Source organism: Pyrus communis, chromosome 17 (assembly GCF_963583255.1).
Source record: "Pyrus communis chromosome 17, drPyrComm1.1, whole genome shotgun sequence".
In the NCBI taxonomy this organism is placed as follows: Eukaryota; Viridiplantae; Streptophyta; class Magnoliopsida; order Rosales; family Rosaceae; genus Pyrus; species Pyrus communis.
Window position 1 is genome coordinate 14,852,847 of NC_084819.1, and position 19,277 is coordinate 14,872,123.

At 35.0% G+C, this 19,277-nt stretch overlaps 2 protein-coding genes and 1 pseudogene across 2 annotated transcripts; all 3 read left to right on the forward strand.

The window, feature by feature from the left end:
• The first annotated feature begins 3,703 nt into the window (after positions 1–3,703).
• Positions 3,704–6,473, forward strand: LOC137722069 (F-box/LRR-repeat protein At4g14103-like; annotated as a pseudogene).
• Positions 6,474–9,039: 2,566 nt separating this feature from the next.
• Positions 9,040–11,716, forward strand: LOC137722070 (F-box/LRR-repeat protein At3g26922-like). The gene is made up of 3 exons (XM_068461058.1): positions 9,040–10,104; positions 10,296–10,475; positions 11,354–11,716. Exons 1-3 carry the CDS (start codon positions 9,040–9,042, stop codon positions 11,714–11,716), a joined length of 1,608 nt encoding a protein of 535 aa, XP_068317159.1.
• Positions 11,717–14,622: 2,906 nt separating this feature from the next.
• Positions 14,623–17,966, forward strand: LOC137723271 (putative F-box/FBD/LRR-repeat protein At4g03220). The gene is made up of 4 exons (XM_068462428.1): positions 14,623–14,722; positions 14,944–15,996; positions 16,433–16,612; positions 17,396–17,966. Exons 2-4 carry the CDS (start codon positions 14,956–14,958, stop codon positions 17,765–17,767), a joined length of 1,593 nt encoding a protein of 530 aa, XP_068318529.1. The 5' UTR covers positions 14,623–14,722; positions 14,944–14,955; the 3' UTR covers positions 17,768–17,966.
• The last annotated feature ends 1,311 nt before the right edge of the window (positions 17,967–19,277 follow it).

A 19,277-nucleotide genomic window follows, 5' to 3' on the forward strand; every position in this document is an offset into this window, starting at 1 on the left:
TGATGGCATACTTGTGATATTTGTGAGACTTACTGGGAAATGTGAGTTCTTATTTACGCACAAGTTCTGTCCGATGAAGGAACTTAAAAAGCATTTGAATTTATGGAAAAACTTGCAGGCTCTCTACCAGGAAGGCTCCAAGCCAACACGAATATGGGATAAAATTCGGAACTTGAGTATACATTGTGAGAGTTTGAATAACAAGCTTGTTCCTGCAGTGGTCTCTCTTCTTAGGAGAATGCCTAATCTGAATGTTTTGTGCATAAAGACTAGCTGTGAGATGTTAGCTCCCGAAAAAGTAAGTGAAAGTCTATGTTGCCTATTCATCTCCGTCTCACGCACACGACACATTTTTCTTTTGCTAATTTGTAGAATCATTTGCTTATAAATTAGGGCGGCTTTATTACAGCCAAAAATTTCTTAAGAATTCCATCCTATTAAAAGAATGAAAACTCGAATTTAAACTAGATTAAATGACAGTAAAAGTGTTAGCTAGTTTCTTTATAATTATTTTTGACGTAGTGATATATTGTTAGTGGGTGGGGTATTGCTAGACCTAGGTTGATCTCGTCTTCCAAGTAAGTCAAATTTGAGAGATCTTACTTACAAGTTAGAGAAGAAATTGCTAGACCGTAGTGCTAGTTGCCATAAGACTACAACTATAAAACTACTATCAAATATCTAGAAACTCAATATAGTCATTATAGTGTAAGAAAATAAGAAAATAAGATTATATTAATCTTATATTAATCCTAACTAAAACTTATATTAATCTCTCACTAGATTCATTATAGTGTAAGAAAATAAGTTAAAACAAGTCAAATAACAGCCTCTCAAATTGAGTTTTGTGGTTCTTCGAATGAGATATTAATATAATTTTCTAGCTTGATATCAAATTTATTTGTTTTTCATTAAACATGTTTCACAAACCAGCACTGAATGCGTATAATGGTATTAGTTTTGGAATATTGCATGTGACTTGCATTTTTTGACATTTCCTTTTAGAGGGGGTTGGGTCAATAACATATAATGTTGGTGAATTTATGGAATAGTTGGGGTAAACAGCACACACAAATTATTGTGAAAAAATGGCAAGGTAAATGTATTTATTTGGTAATTCTGAATTAATTTGTTTTTATGTTTTTAGGCAAGTCGCTTTGGTAATAAATACTGGAAACTACAAAACCTTGATTTCATTAACCAGCTTAAGGAGGTAAGCATAGAGAATTCCTATGGGTCTAATGAAATCAAGTTTGCAAGGTATATTCTTGACCATGCTCGAAATTTGAGGACAATGGTTATTGTTCTTCGTGATCAAACTGCTCCATCAAAAGTTGTTGGGATGGTGAGTAGGAGCAATAGGATTTCCAGTGCTGTAGTTGTCATTCGGCGGGCCTAGACGACACCTACACAATCTCTAATCATGGTCCGGTGATCTCACAGACCGATTTTGATAGTTCATATTGTGATTAGGAGATCTCAGATAGAGAATTAACTTATTAAGCAAGCAAAGGGTTTTTTGGGATAGAAAAGGAAGAACGTTTGATATTTAAAGAAAAAAACATTATGTATGTTCTTGTCATAGTACATTACATTGACAGGACATTTCTGCAATATTTCTTTTGTAATATCTTTTTACAATTTGCATCTCCCAAACCTAAATTGTCTTGCAAGGCACGCAAATTATAATTTGGGATTAAAAGAAATCAAGAGCTCTTGTTCCTTCTTTCATCATTTCTCTCATATACTTCTCATCCATCATTTCCCTCACATTCCTTCTTTATATATATCTCAAATATAAAAAATTGGGTTGTGCCACACAATTGGCCAACCACTAACTCGTTATTAAACTCAATACAAATATAATATTAAGTCGATGTTGAGAATTCTCACTTACAAGTGAAGAGGGATGCCATAAATTACAGTACTAGTACGTAATGAAACGAAAAATTAAGAACAAACTAATTATCAAACAGACAAATAAAGTTATTTTAATTAATGGGCCAATAAACAAGATCGACGAATTGAACCAGTAGGATGAATTGGGTCAATGGGTCAATAAACCTTAATGCTATATGTTGGTAATTTCAATTTGAGATTCTGAGCCTCTACATTTAAATTTGTTCATTTACATATATTTCGCTGTATCTAAGCCATTAGATCAATCTAACGATTAAAAACTTTACGCGTCAACTACAATTAACTATAGTTTTTAGAAAGAAAAAAAAAAAGTTCTCCCGAACAAAGACTAAATGTAACGATTTTTACAATAGCTTGCCGAAATACGGATAGATGCAGAAAGTCTAAATATAGGTGCTCGGAATCCTTCCAATTGTATATGTTGTGTTTTCAATATGCTCCGCTATTAGAGGGTGGCAATATTTAATGTGGGTGTATATATGGTAACATGTATGAAGAGATCTACTCCAATGAGTCACAGCTTTCAAAAATTTCAGCCATTGCTTGCTGAAGAAGTAACCAACTCAGCCACCACCCACTGTAAGTGTTTGATGAGAATTTTATCAAATATTTGCAATGTCATTCTTGTGTGTGTGTATATAGTCAGCCGGTTATGACAAGTTGTTGTAACAGTTGGTTGCTGAGAACGATTCTCTCTAGTATCTCCGCGCCACGCCTTCAACGGTCACTATCATGGGTTGCAACTGGCAACAGTAAGTTTCGGGTATCGGCAAGTTGTAAAGCTCAAGGAAGTTCTAAAAGTGGAATAGTCAAATTTATTGATCTTCCGGATGAAGTTGCTAAACAGATTTGTTCGGTTAATTGTAATTTAGGCAAGGGAGGGAGCTGGTGTGTTCGCATAGGAAGGTGTAACTGAAGTGGTAGAACTGTAGGACAAAATCTTAAGAGAAAATACCTAATTTCCTATAGTCTAACCCTTTAAAAGAAATTTAACATCACATATAATTGGAGTTTAAAGAGTTTTAGAATTATTTAGCTTTTTTTTAAACTCTGTTAGGGAGTATAATTAGAGTTTAAAATCAGAGTACGCATTACGGACGGACGAACAAGCGAGGAATAAAATTCACTTGAAGTACATAGAACAATATTAAGTTGAAAATTAGATTACACATAATGAATGAACGAACAAAAGAACAAACAAAAAAACGAAAAATAAACCGATTACAAAGCTTCAAATATTATTGAAAACAAACAATCAGTACTACAAAGATTCGCCAAAAAAGCTACATAACTCGTAAGATTATGCGACGAGCTTATTCTAAACTGAATTACAAAACATGTTAATTTATAGATAATTAAATCTTAATAGTCAATAAATACAAAACCCTAATACTAACTGCCTATACTCAGACCCTATATCTAGGCATAAGCAAACAGAACCACGCCCCGGTTCATTGACGACTCCATAGCCGAAGAAGTGATTCAGCCACTATCATATGTAAGTAATTTGTTTGCAGAACATGTCTGAAAACTTGGATTTCAACTTCGAGTTTCTGTCTAATTGTACGCTTTTCGTTACCAAAAGCATGTTGATTTCTCTCGGGGTTTTCTGATATTAGTTGATTGTGTTAGTGCCTGGAAGTGTTTGCTAGAATGCCTCTGTGTGGAACTTAATTAGGTATTTGACAGTCTTGTGCGTGGTTATGATAAATTGTTGCAAATGTTGGTTGCAGGAAAGAATTATCTCTAGTAGATTTGACCACCGCCTTCAACAGTCACTTTCATGGAGCATAAGCTTACGCCTCCGGCATCTGCAAGTTATCAAGCTCAAGGAACTCCCTCTGAAAGTGGAATAGACAGATTTAGTGATCTTCCGGACGAAGTTGCTCATCATATTCTTTCCTTCCTTAATTTCAAAGACCTGAATCGAGTGGGTGCTCTGTCCAAAAGATGCAGACAATTTCATCTATCAGTTCCGATAGTGGATTTTCATACAGATCCCTGGACAGACAAAGAACAAATCAAACAGCATGTAGCGAGCCTGATGAGTTCTTTTGATAGAAACTTGCATTTTCGTGGACCTAACAGGATGCAACGAGTCCGGATTCTCTTGAGTTTCTCTAATTGCAATAACGAGACGAAATATTTTGGTGATCAATCTCGATTACTACTCAAGTGGATTCATAATGCAGTAAGGTGTAATGTTGAAGATCTTGATCTCTATTTCTCACACTGTGTTACTAGTTCTTTTTCGTTGCCATCTTTCATCTTCCATTCTCAATCCTTGCGCTCTCTATCGGTGTCCTTGGATATGATCAATTCGTAGGTTGTTGAAGCACCATCTCTATCCTTTTCAAGTAATCTCCGTTACTTATCATTGAGTTATGTAAAAATAGTAGGCGAGAGTGTTTTCAAATGGATCTCATGCTGCTGCAAATCCTCAAGGAGTTACGTCTTAGTTATATCAATGGCATACAAAATATCTCCATTGAAAGTTCGTCTTTGGAATCCTTTCTTTTTTCAATTATGGTGACGTCCATCTCAGTATATCTGGTGAGAAACTTGAAAGAATAGATATGGCATGGAGTGATTACTATGTACAAAGCAGCACATCATTGAAGATTTTTGCTTCAAATCTTAGAAATCTGAAATGGGAGCTATTTGAGGAACAGCCAAAATCTGGGAAAATTAATGAGTTCCAGATAGAGTTGAGCTTTGTTTAGAGTCTCAGAAAAATGAGTTTGGCAAAGTAGTTGAGGCTCTTTGCAGTATATGCTCGGCAAAAGTTCTTATTATGAACTCGAAGACAGTTAAGGTAAAGTTCACATATCCTTCTGACCTTTTTGTAACAATGCAATACATAATCTTGTGACGTGTAAGTTTTCACTTTTCAACGGCGGAGATTGCATTCTTATTGTGATGGCATATTTGTTGTGATATTTGTGAGACTTAATGGGGATATGTAAGTTCTTATTTCTGCTGCAACGTCTGTTTAGTTTCCATCCATCTAAATATATATATATATATATATATGTATGTATGTATGTATGTATGTATGTATGTATGTATGTGCGTGCGCGCGCGCGCATTTTTATATATATAATTTTCTTTTTTAATGTCAAATGAAGGCACTTAAAAAGCATTTGAATTTAATATTTTGACAAAGTAATGATTATATTAATCTAGATTGTGATAATTCTTGTGCTCTTTCTCACTAATTAAGTGGTTTTTTTTTTTTTTTTTTTTGTGGAAAAACTTGCAGGCTCTGTACAAGGAAGGCTCCACGCCAACACTAATATTGGATAATGTTCGTAACTTGAGTATACATTATGAGAGCTTGAATAACAAGCTTGTACCTGCATTGGTCTCTCTTCTTCGGAGAATGCCTAATCTGAATATTTTGTGCATAAAGACTAGGCGTGAGAAGATGGCTTCCAAAGAAGTAAGTGAAAGTCTGCCTATTAATCTCCCTCTCACGCACACGAGACACTTATCTTTTGCCAATTTGTAGAATCGTTTGCTTATAAATTATGGTGGTTTTATTATAAGTCAAGAACTTCTTAAGAATTCCCTCCCATTAAAAGAATGAAAACTCAAGATTTAACCAGATTATATGACAGCAAAAGGGTTGGCTAGATTTTATATTTTTTACATTTTCTTTTTTAGTGATATTTTACGGTCAAGGTTGGGGTTTTGGGCCAAGTCACACAAACTGGGCAACCATAATAAATAGGTTTTGCACTCATCATCCAAGTAAGTCAAACTTGAGACATCTTACTTACAAATTAAAAAAGAATATCGCTAGACCTCGGTCCTAGTGGCCATAAGACAAGCGTTTGAAAAAGAAAACTCTGAAACGGCTTCCAATATCTAGAAACTCAACCCAGTCAACACTTATCTCCAACTACAAGTCCTAAGTGAAACTTATATAATCTCTGCACTATCTTCCCTGCAGTGTAAAGAAATAAGTTAAGGCAAATTAAATAGATTCTCAAATTGTGTTTTGCGGGTCTTCAAATGATATATGAACATAATTTTTGAGTTTGAGGTCAAATTTTCATAAGACATGTTTGACAAATCAGCACTTCGGGGGTATATAGAATGGTATTAGTTTTGGAATATTGCGTGTGACTTACATATTTTTACATTTCCTTTTAAAGGGGGTTGGGACAATAACATATAAAGTTGGTGAATTTATGGAATAGTTGGGTTGAACAGCACACAAAAATTGTCGTGAAAAAATGGCAAGTTATATGAATTTATTTGGTGATTTTGAATTTATTTGTTTTTATGTTTTTAGGCAAGTCTGCCTTGGTAATGAATACTGGAAACTGCAAAACCTTTCCTTCATTCACCAGCTTAAGGAGGTAAGCATAGAGAATTTCTATGGGTCTAATGAAATCGAGTTTGCAAGGTATATTCTCGAGCATGCTCAAAATTTGAAGGATATGGTTATTGTTGATCGTGATCAAAATGTTCCATCAAAACTTTTTGGGATGTTGAGTAGGAGCAAGAAGATTTCCACTACTTCAGTTGTCATTCGGCGGACCTAGACAACACCTATACAATCTCTTATCATGGGTTGGGGATCTCACAGACCGGTTTTGATAGCTCAGATTGTAATTCAGAGATCTCAGATAGAGAGTTAACTTATTGAACAAGCAAAGAATTTTTTGGGATACAAAAGGAAGAAGGTTTGATATTTAAAGGAAAAAAAAAACATTATGTATGTCTTGTCATGGTACATTACATTTACAGGACATTTCTGCAATATTTCTTTAGTAATATCTTTTTGCATTTTGCATCATCCAAACCTAAATTGTCTTGTAAGGCACAAAAATTAATAATTTGGGATCCTTAAAGAAATCATGAGCTCTTATTCCTTCTTTCATATTTCTCTCATATTCACTTCTCATCTTCCCTCACATTCTTTCTTTATATCTCAAATATAAAAACTGAAAACCAGCTTTTTATATATACAAAGATATTCTATTTTAAAGGGAAGAAAAATTGGGTTCTCACACAATTGGCCAACCACTAACTCACTATTAAACTCAACACAAATATAATATGTCGAATTTGAGAAATCTCACTTACAAGTAAAGAGAGATATCATTAAATTATGGTACTATTAGGTAATGAAACCAAAAATTAAAAACAAAATAATTATCAAACACACAAATAAAGTTATTGTAGTTAATGTGACCAGGGTCGACTAATTGAACTAGTAGAATGACTTGAGTCAGTGGGTCAATAAACCTTGAGGCCATATGTTGGTAATTCCAATTTGAGATCCCCAGCCTCTACATTTAAACTTTGTTTATTTACCTGCATTTCGCTGTATCTAAGCCATTAGATCAATCTAATGATTTAAAACTTTACACGTCAGCTACAATTAATTTTAGTTTTTAGGAAAGTAAAAAATAAAAATAAAAAAAAATACTCCCAAACAAAGACTAAATGTAACAATTTTTACAATAGCTTAGAGAAATAAAGGTAGATGCAGAAAGTCTAAATATAGGTGCTCGGAATCCTTCCAATTTGTATTTTTATTTCAATATGATCAACTATTAGAAGCTGACTATATTTGGTGTGGGTGTATATATGGCGATATGTGTGAAGAGATCTACTCCAATGAGTCACAGCTTTCAAAAATTTCAGCCATTGCTTGCCGAAGAAGGAACCAACTTAGCCACCACCCACTGTAAGTGTTTGATGAGAATTTTATGAAATATTTGTCAATGTCATTCTTGTGTGTGTGTATATAGTCAGCTAGTTATGATAAGTTGTTGTAACAGTCGGTTGCTGAGAACGATTCTCTCTAGTATGTCCGCGCAATGCCTTCAATGGTCACTATCATGGGTTGCAACTCGCAACAGTAAGTTTCAGGCATCCGCAAGTTGTAAAGCTCAAGGAAGTTCTGAAAGTGGAATAGACAGATTTAGTGATCTTTCGCATGAAGTTGCTCATCAGATTTGTTCTGTTAATTGCAATTTAGGCAAGGGAGGAGCTGGTGTGTTCGCATAGGAAGGTGTAACTGAGGTGGTAAAACTTTTGGACAAAACCTTAAGAGAAAAGACCTTATTTCCTAAAGTCTAACCCCTTAATTTTTTTTTTTTAAATGTCACATATAATTTTTTTGAATATTATATATAATTTTTTTAAATATCACATAGGAAGGTGTAACTGAGGTGGTAAAAGTTTAGGACAAAAGAGAAAAGACCGGATTTCCTAAAGTCTAACCCCTCTAAATTTTTTTGATATCACATACTAATTGAATACATCTAGATTTCTGTGGAATTTTATAAAATTCCTTAAATCTTGTTTGAATATCGATGAACTTCCATGGCTTTATTTAAAATTTGGATAGAATACAGCTAAATTTGTAAATACAGCTCTCTCTGAAAAAGGGTTTTGCCCTTCTCTACAAAACTCTTTTAACTTAGGGAGTACAATTGGAGTTTAAAGAATTTTAAAAGAATTTTATAAATTTAGATGTATTCAATTAGGATTTTAAAAAAGTTTATAAAACTTCATAAAAAACTCGAGTGTATTTTTTAAAAATTCAACTAGGATTTTATTTAAAAGATGAATGATTGTTAACCCGGTTCGGCCGATTGACGACTCCGGAGAAAAACCTAATCATGTAAAAATGTATAAAAAAAAAAAAAACGAAGGATTGTTAACCCTAAAGTCCAGGAGGGAGTGCCTTGTATCTCACGTATTACTCTCATCCATATACTCTTCCTGCGAGACCTGATTGCCCAAGAAGAATTGATTCAGCCACTACCACCTGTAAGCGATTCCTTTGCAGAATATGCGATTTGTTTTTCGAAAACTCTGATTTCATTTTGGATTTCTGTCTAATTGTACACTTTGCTTTTCGAAAAATCTGGTGGGTTTGTTTGTTGATTTCGCTTGGTGATTGTGGTAGTGCCTGGAAAGTGCTTGATAATATGCATCCGTGAGATTGAGAATTTAATTAGGTATTTGGCAAGGGCACCCTGTTTAGCTGCAAAACTGTCTTGGGTGTGTGGTTTTGATATGTTGTTGCAAATGTTGGTTGCAGGAAAGGATTATCTCTTGTAGATCCGACCACCTCCTTGAGGAGTCACTGCGATGGGGCGCAAGCGCAAGCTGCAGGCATCCACAATTTGTCAAGCTGAAGGGAATTCCTCTGAAGGTGGAATAGACAGATTTAGTAATCTTCCGGAGGAAGTTGCTCATCATGTTCTTTCCTTCCTCAATTTCAAAGACCTCACTCGAGTGGGGGCTCTGTCCAAAAGATGCAGACAATTTCACATATCAGTTCCGGTGGTGGATTTTGGTACAAATCAGTGGACAGATGTAAAAAAAGTGGATTTACCGGGTCTGATGAGTTCTTTTGATAGATACTTGCTTGATCGTGGTCATAACAGGATGCAGCGAGTCTGCATCGGCTTGAGTTCCTATAAATATGAAACAGCGAAGAAAGTTTCCGATGACTATTCTCGAGTACTCAAGTGGATTCATAATGCAGTAAGGTGTAATGTTGAAGAGCTTGATCTCTATTTCATATACCGGGTTACTAGCATGTTGTCATTGCCATCTTTCATTTTCCATTCTCAATCTTTGCGCTCTCTATCAGTGTTCTCGGGTACACGCACTTTGGAGATCGTTGAAGCACCGTCCCTATCCTTTTCTAGTAATCTCCGTTACTTATCATTGAGTGATGTTAAAATAGTAGACGAGAGGATTTTCAAATGGATCTCATGTTGCTGCAAATATCTCAAGGAATTAAGTCTTAGTTCTATCAAGGGTACACAAAATATCTCCATTGAAAGTTCGTCTTTGGAATCCTTTTCTTTTTTCAATGATGACGATGACGATGACAATGACGACTGCCATCTCAATATATCTGGTGAGAAACTTGAAAATATAGATATGTACTGGGGTGGTTACGAAGTATTTGAGAGCAGAAAAAGCACAAATAGCAACACATCATTGAAGATTTTTGCTCCAAATCTTAAAACTTTGAAATGGAAAGGAGAAGTGAGGAATTGCCAAAGTCTGGGAAATTTAAAGAGTTTGGAAGAAGTTGAGATTCTATTGGAGCCTCTGAAAAATGAGTTTGACAAAGTATTGGAGGTTCTTTGCAGTATATGCTCGGCACAAGTTCTTATTATAAACGACAAGACCATTAAGGTAAAGTTCACTCTATTCTCCGCATGTTTTTCGTGAAAACAGTATAAGTTCTTATTTATGCGCAATATGAAGTAACTGAAAAACATTTTGACTTTAATTTTTTGACAAATTAGTGATTATATATAATCTGGATTGTGATAATTCTTGTGCCCTTTCTCGCTAATTAAGATTTTTTGTGGTAACATTTGCAGGCTGTGTACAAGGAAGGTTCCAAGCGAACACTAATATTGGATAACGTTCGGAACTTGAGCATACATTGTGAGAGCTTGAATAACAAGCTTGTTCCTGCTGTGGTCTCTCTTCTTAGGAGAATGCCTAATCTGAACGTTTTCAACATAAAGACTAGATGTCACAGATTGACTCCTAGAACAGTAAGTTAAAGTCTATGTTGCCTATTAATCTCCCTTCACGCACACGACACTTTTTTTTTTGTGCTAATTTGTAGAATCATTTTCTTATAATTTGGGGCAACTTTATTTAATCCAAACAATTTCTTGAGAAAACTTTCCTGTTGAAAGAATGAAAACTCAAAATTTAACCTAGATTAAATGACAGCAAAAGGGTTAGCTAGTTTCTTTTTATGTTCTATTTTTTATGTAGCGATTTATTGTCAACGGGGGGGTATTGCTTGATTGTAGTACTAGTGGCCGAACTCGTTTTCCAAGTAAGTTGATTTTGAGAGACTCCACTTATAAACTAGAGAACCATAGTACTAGTTGCCATAAGACTACCACTATGACGCTGCTATATCCAGAAACTCAACATAGTCATCACTTATCTCGAACTAAAAATCCTATATGATACTTATATTAGTCTCTCACTAGATTCATTATACTGTAAGGAAAATAAGTTAGAACAACTCAAATAATAGTCTATCACTTTGTGTTTTGTGGGTCTTCAAATGAGATCTGAATACAATTTTGGAGCTTGATTTCAAATTTATCTGTTTTTCATGAAACATGTTTGACAACCAGCTGTATGCGTAATGTAACAGTCACCGAACATCATCTAAATGTTCAGCAATGTGCAATCGTAAACCCTTCGGGCATATAATGGTGTTAGTTTTGTAATGTGTTGGTGTAACTTATATTTTTTTACATTTCCATTTAGTGGGGTTGGGTCAATAACATATGAAGTTGGTGAATTATGGAATATTTGGGTTAAGAAAAGTCGCACAAAAGTCAATTTGTTTTTTAATTACTTTGTATTTATTTGGTGGTTTTGAATTAATTTGTTTTTATGTCTTTAGGCAAGTCGCTTTGGTAATGAGTACTGGAAGCTGCAAAACCTTGCTTTCATTCACCAGCTTAAGGAGGTAAGCATAGAGAACTCCTATGGGTCTAATGAAATCGAGTTTGCAAGGTATATTCTCGAGCATGCTCATAATTTGAAGAAAATGGTCATTGTTCATCGTGATCAAAATGCTCCATCGAAAGTGTCTGGGATGGTGAGTAAGAGCAAGATGATATCCGCTGCTTCACTTCTCATTCGGCAGAACCCAAAGCACTTCTACACTATCACTTATATTGGTCCTGGGATCTCACATTGCGATTTTGATATCTCAGATAGTGATTCGGAGAGCTCAGATAAAGATTCAGAGTTAAATTCTTAAGCAAGCAAAGGGATTTCTGGGATCTAAAGGGAAGAATGTTTGATATTTAAAAAAAAAAAAAAAAAAAACATTGTTTACAGAGTTAAGCCTATTTGACATGGCATTTCTGCAATATTTCTTGTGTAATATCTTCCTTGCAATTTGCTTAACCCAAACCTAATTGTCTTGCAAGGCACAAAAATTAATAATTTGGGATCCGAAAAGGAATCAAGAGCTCGTATTCCTTCTTTCATCATTCATCTCATATTCACTTCTCCATCATTTCTCTCGTATTGTTTTATATCTCACAAAAAAATAAAAAAATAAAAAAATTGAAAACTATTGTGTGTGTGTATATATATATTAGTATATGCCCATATACAAAGTGTGTTTGAAATTTTTTACTTTTATTTTTTAAAATTGAAGGGGATAGGAAGAAGTGAGAGACCGTGAGAGTGGGGCGAGAGAGCGAGGTTTTTTTTTAATTTTTTTATTTTTAGATTAGAGATGATAAATGTCACATCCGGCTCGGGCTCCCATCACATCCCGGACTCGACTCCACCATAGTCCAATATTGTCCGCTTTGGGCCCCGACCACACCCTCACGGTTTTGTTTCTGGGAACTCACACGAGAACTTTCCAGTGGGTCACCCATCATGGGATTGCTCTCACGCGAACTCGCTTAACTTCGGAGTTCCGATGGAATCCGAAGCTAATGAGCTCTCCAAAAGGCCTCGTGTTAGGTAGAGATAGGAATATACATATAAGGCTTAGAGGATCCACTCCCTTGGGCGATGTGGGATGTTACAATCTACCCCCCTTAGGGGCCCAACGTCCTCGTCGGCACACTTCCGGCCAAGGATTGGCTATGATACCAAATTGTCATATTGTCTATCATAGCACAATATTGTCCACTTTGGGCCCCGACCACGCCCTCACGGTTTTATTTCTGGGAAATCACACGAGAACTTCCCAGTGGGTCACCGATCATGGGATTGCTCTCACGCGAACTCACTTAACTTCGGAGTTCCGATGGAATCCAAAGCCAGTGAGCTCCCAAAAGGCCTCGTGCTAGGTAGAGATGAGAATATACATATAAGGCTTAGAGGATCCACTCCCTTGGGCAATGTGGGATGGTACAATAAAATCTCATATAAATGAGGCTTAAACAAAAAACAACAGAATTATGTTTTGTGAAATTACATTACTGTCTTTAACTTTTATGTTGTGATAGAAGACAAATATGTTTTTCCACCCTCTTTTGGTTGACAAAGAGAGTTTCATTAATATGTAGTTTAGATATATACATATATATTCTATTTTAAAGGGAAAAGAAATTAGGAAGTGCCACACAATTGGCCAACCACTAATTCGGTATCAAACTTAAAACAAATATAATACGTTGAACTTGAGAAATTTCAGTTACAAGTGAAGAGAAATGACACTAAATTATAGTACTTGTTGGTAATAAAAACCAAAAATTAAGAACAAAATAATTATCAAACAAACAATTAAAGTTATAGGAGTGAATGGGACAGTAAAGAGGTTCAACGAATTGAATCAGTAGAATGAATTGAGCCAGTGGCTCAATAAAACCTTAAGGCTATATAATGGTACTTCCAATCTGAGATCCCGAGCCTCTAGCTTTAGACTTTGTTCATTTACTTGTATTTCGCTGTATCTAAGTCAACATTTTAAGACTTTGTTGGTAATTCCAATGAACTTCCATAGATTTATTTAAAATCTTGATAGCATACACCTGGATTTGTAAATATACATCTCTCTTAAAAAGGGTTTTACCCCTCTCTACAAAACTCTTACCTTATTTACCCTTTTTGTAGAGTCTTTTAGGGAGTATAATTGGAGTTTAAAGAATTTTAGACTTATTTATCGCCTTTTTTTAAACTCTTTCAGGGAGTATAGTTGAAGTTTAAATAATTTTGAAAGAATTTACAAATCTAAATGTAATTAATTAAGATTTTAAAAAAAATTATAAAACTCGATAGAAAATCGAGTGCATTCATTTCGGATTTTAAAATTCAATTAGGATTTTATTTTAAAAATGAAGGGTTATAATGGATTTTAAGGATTTTAAAGGGATTTGGGTAAATCAGGCATATTTTTCTAAGGTTTCTAATGAATTCATGTAAAAATCACATGGAGTCCAACTACATTAAAGTTGAAAATCATAGTACACATAAGAAACGAATGAACAAGCAAATAAAATTCACATGATGTATATGGATCAACATTAAGTTGAAAATCAAATTACGCATAATGAACAAGTGAACTAACAATAAACTGATTACAAAACTAAAAATAATTTTGAAAACAAACAATCAATACTACAAAGATTCGCCAAAAAGTCTACATAACTTGTAAGGCTATGTGATGAACTTATTCTAAATTGAATTACAAAACATGCTATTTATATATAATTAAATCTTTAATAGTCAATAAATACAAAATCCTAATGCTAACGGGTTATACTCAAATCCTAAACTAACGAAAAAACCCAAACAATTAAATATACAGAATATACTAACATTATGTTTGTATGAGGAAAATAAATTTGAAATTTTGATAAAAGTCAAAATTTATAAATTGATATGCACCAATTTCCTCGTTTGAATTCATAAATATAGAAATTTAGAATTTATGTTTGAATGAGGGAAAAAATCACTTGGAATTTGAGACCTCTAATTCCCAAGTTCAAATTCCATATAAATATGTGTCATTTCTCAATTTTTATGATTGAGAGTTTAAAAATAACAAATTTCATATTCAATTTCATTGTTTTTTCAGGTTAACCAAACAATAAAATTTACAAATTCTAAAAAATAAAATCTCGTCATTTCAATTTTCGTCATTTTTAAACTACTTTATAATCTTAAATTTCTTGGTGCAAACATATGTAATATTTTGGAACAACGCCTACATATAGGCATAAGCAAACAGAACCACGGCCCGGCTCATTGACGACTCCATAGCCGAAGAAGAAGTGATTCAGCTACTACCATACCACCTGTAAGTGATTTGTGTGCAGAACATCCGATTTTCTGAAAAGTTCGATTTCACCTTCGGTTTCAATTTCGAATTTCTCTCTAATTGTACGCTTTTCGTTACCAAAAGCATGTTGATTTCGCTTGGGGTTTTCTGAAATTAGTTGATAGCAGTAGTGCCGGATAGAATGCCTCTGTGGGAACTTAATTAGGTATTTGATAAATTGTTGCATATGTTGGTTGCAGGAAAGGATTATCATGGGGCACAATCATACGCCCCCGGCATCTGTAGGTTGTGAAGCTGAAGGAATTCCCTCTGAAAGTGGAGTAGACAGATTTAGCGATCTTCCGGACGAAGTTGCTCATCATATTCTTTCCTTGCTTAATTTCAGAGACCTCACTCGAGTGGGTGCCCTGTCCAAAAGATGCAGACAATTTCATCTCTCAGTTCCGGTAGTGGATTTTGGTACAGTTTGGTGGAAAGATGTAAAACAAGTGGATCTAGCGAGGCTGGTGACTTCTTTTGATAGATACTTGCATCTTCGTGGACATAACAGGATGCAACGAGTCCGCATCGGCTTGAGATTCTCTACAAGCGAAGAAGAGAAGAAAGTTTCTGATGATCTTTCTCAAGTGGTACTCAGCTGGATTCGTACTGCAGTGAGGTGTAATGTTGAAGAGCTTGATCTCTTTTTCGTACACTCTGCTACCAGTACGTTTTCGTTGCCATCTTCCATCTTCCATTCTCAATCCTTGCGCTCTCTATCGGTGTCCATGGATATAATCAAGTCACCGGTTGTTGAAGCGCCGTCTCTATACTTTTCTAGTAATCTGCGTTACTTATCATTGAGTGATGTTAAAATAGTAGATGAGAGTATTTTCAAATGGATCTCATGCTGCTGCAAATGCCTCAAGGAGTTACTTCTTAGTTCTATCGAAGGCGTACAAAATATCTCCATTGAAAGTTCGTCTTTGGAATCCTTCTCTTTTTTCAATTATGGCGACGTCCATCTCGGTATATCTGGTGAGAAACTTGAAAATATAGTCATGGCATGGAGTGGTTGCTATGTACCAACAAGTTTAAAAAGCACCACATCATTGAAGATTTTTGCTCCAAATCTTAAAAATCTGAAATGGGACGGCAATTTAAGAAATAGCCAAGATCTGGGAAAATTAAAGAGTTTGGAAAGAGTTGAGATTTGTTTAAAGCCTCAGAAAAATGAGTTTGGTAAATTAGTTGAGGTTCTTTGCAGTATATGCTCGGCAAAAGTTCTTATTATACACGCGAAGACCATTAAGGTAAAGTTCACATATCCTTCTGACCTTTTTGTAAAAAAAAAGAAAAAAAATTGTCAAAAAAAAAAAAAAAAGTATACATAATCTTGTGACTTGTAAGTTTTCGCTTTTCGATTATGGAGATTGCATTCTTATTGTGATGGCATATTTGTTGTGATATATGTGAGACTTAATGGGGAAATGTGAGTTCTTATTTATGTTGCAACATCTGTGTTACTTCCATCTATGTATATATGTGTGTGTGTGTGTGTGTGTGTGTGTGTGTGTGTGTGTGTGTGTGTGTGTGTGTGTGTGTGTATGTATTTTCTGTCCAATGAAGGAACCTACAAAGCATTTGAAATTATTTTTTTGACAAATTAATGATTATATTAATCTAAATTGTGATAATTTTTGTGCTCTTTCTCACTAATTAAGATTTTTTTTGTGGAAAAACTTGCAGGCGCTGTACAAGGAAGGCTCCACGCCAACACTAATATTGGATAATATTCGTAACTTGAGTATACATTGTGAGAGCTTGAATAACAAGCTTGTACCTGCATTGGTCTCTCTACTTCGGAGAATGCCTAATTTGAATATTTTGTGCATAAAGACTAGGTGTGAGAACTTGATTCCGAGAACAGTAAGTGAAAGTCTATGTTGCCTATTAATCTCCTTCACATGCACACAAAACACATTTTTCTCGTGCTAATTTTTTCTTATAATTAGGGTAGCTTTATGTAAACCCAACAATCTCTTAAGAAGATCCTGCTATTACAAGAATGAAAACTCTAAATTTAACCTAGATCAAATTACAGCAAAAGGGTTAGCTAGTTTCTTTTTATGTTCCTATTTTTTTATGTAGTGAGGATTTGGGGTTAATCACACAATTAGGCAATCATAATAATTAGGTATTGAACTCGCAGTCCAAGTAAGTCAAACTTGAGACATCCCACTTACAAGTTAGAGAAGAATATCGTTAGACCGTAGTGCTATTGGCCAGAAGACAAGCTAGTTTGAAGAAGACAACTCTGAAACTGCTATCAATATCAAGAAACTCAACATAGTCATCACTTATCTCCAACTAAAATCCTAAGTGAAACTTAACTAACTTCACTACAGTGTAAAGATATATGTTAAGACAAATCAAATATATTCTCAAATTGTGTTTTGTGGGTCTTCAAATGAGATATGAATATAATTTTTGAGTTTGAGGTTTAATTTATGTGATTTTCAGACGACATGTTTGACAAATCAGCACTTAGTGTGTAATGTAACTTCTACTGATCATCAATATAGAGGTTCGGCAGTGTGCTACCGTACATCCTTATTCAGATGTAACGGGGTTATGTTTTTATTTGGTAATTTTGAAATAATTTGCTTTTTCTTTTTGGCACAACAAATTCATTTGTTTTTATGTTTTCAGGCAAGTCGCTTTGGTAATGAATACTGGGAACGGCAAAACCTAGCTTTCATTCATCAGCTTAAGGAGGTAAGCATAGAGAATTCCTATGGATCTAATGAAATCGAGTTTGCAAGATATATTCTCGAGCATGCTCAAAATTTGAAGAAAATGGTCATTGTTCATCGGGATGATGACGCTCCCTCGAAAGTTGCTGGGATGGTGAGTAGGAGCAAGATGATTTCCACTGCCTCGGTTCTCATTCGGCAGGATCCACACCAGATTTACAAATTTCGTGGTCAGGGATCCTGCGATTCGTATTGGGGACCAGACATATTGAAATCTGGGATAGTGACTCTGAGATCTTCAATAGCGACTCAGGGTTCAATGTTTTAGCAAACAAGAGGTTTGTTTGGGATCGAAAAGGAAGAATGTTTATTTATTTTTAAAATAAAAAAACAATATGTATGTCTTTAACAGTTTGGACGAGTAGAAATTAAACTCAGGATGCAACTAAGAATCAGGTTTTGAAATCAAACTCAAGATTGGATTACAGCTCTCATGTTGCATTACATTAATTGACAGGATTTTTCTCTGGCAATATCTCCTTGCAATTTGCTTCACACAAACTGTCTAGCAAGGCAACTTGCATTAATTTAACTTGAAATATACCCAAAAATAGAAAAATCAATCGATCTCAAAAACTTAAAAAAAAAAAAAAAAAAACTATGAGGGATTTTATACGGAAATGCCGTGCAATTTTGGCTCTTTGATCACTTCACAATATAAACCATTATGCTATCACTCAACGATTGATTTTCCATTTGATTACACAATGGACTTGTTATAATATTCATAGTGAAAACGGCTTTCTCCACTAAAGCAATAGCAACTGGTAGAATCAAAGCTAATGAAATTAGCAAATACATATTATTATATACTCTATTCTTCCTCGTCTCTAACATTTTTTTCATACGACTACCAATTCCTTTCAATTGAAAAAAAATCACTACTTGAACACATATCAAGAATATAATGCCCAAGTTGATAGTAAAAAAAATCAATAAGAATGGCATTTTATCACGAAGGACAACTCCAACTCCAACCACCACCTTCAACAGTCGCTATCATGGCGCGCAGGCGTAAGCTCCGGACACCTCCAAGTTGTCAAGGTGAAGAAATTTGTTCTGAAAGTGGAATAGACAGATTTAGTGTTCTTCCGGATGAAGTTGCTCATCATATTCTTTCCTTCCTCAATTTCAAAGACCTCACTCGAGTGGGTGCTCTGTCCAAAAGATGCAGACAATTTCATCTATCAGTTCGGGTGGTGGATTTTGGTTCAGACTGGAGGCCACGAACAAAAACCAACCAGTTTCGTGCGAGACTGATGAGTTCTTTTGATAGATACTTTGCTTGATCGTGGTCATAACAGGTTGCAGCGCTTCCATGTTAGTTGGAAATTCTTTACAACAGAAAGAGTGAAGAAGCTTTGTGATGATGATTATCGAGTACACACGTGGATTCAAAGTGCAGTAAGGTGTAATGTTGAAGACCTTCATCTTGTAGTGGGGATGGTGAGTACAAGCAAGAAGGTTTCCACTGCCACGGTTCTCGTTCAACGTTCGCTCATCGACAACATTTTTTTTTTGAGAAGAAACTATAACATTTTATTAAAATAGAAAGTGGAATTACACAAAAGTGGATAAGAAATCCACCAAGAACAAAACAAGAAAATCTCTCAAGAGGATCTGATTACAAGTAGCAAAACCTCAACCAAAATCTCTTTACGGCCGCTAACATATCCCATAGTATGTGAGAAAGAGAGTAATTCTTAAAATCATTTGAAACTGAAGCCCAGAGGGCTGCCCAATATCTTACTCTTCCCCATAGATCTGCTACCCCCACA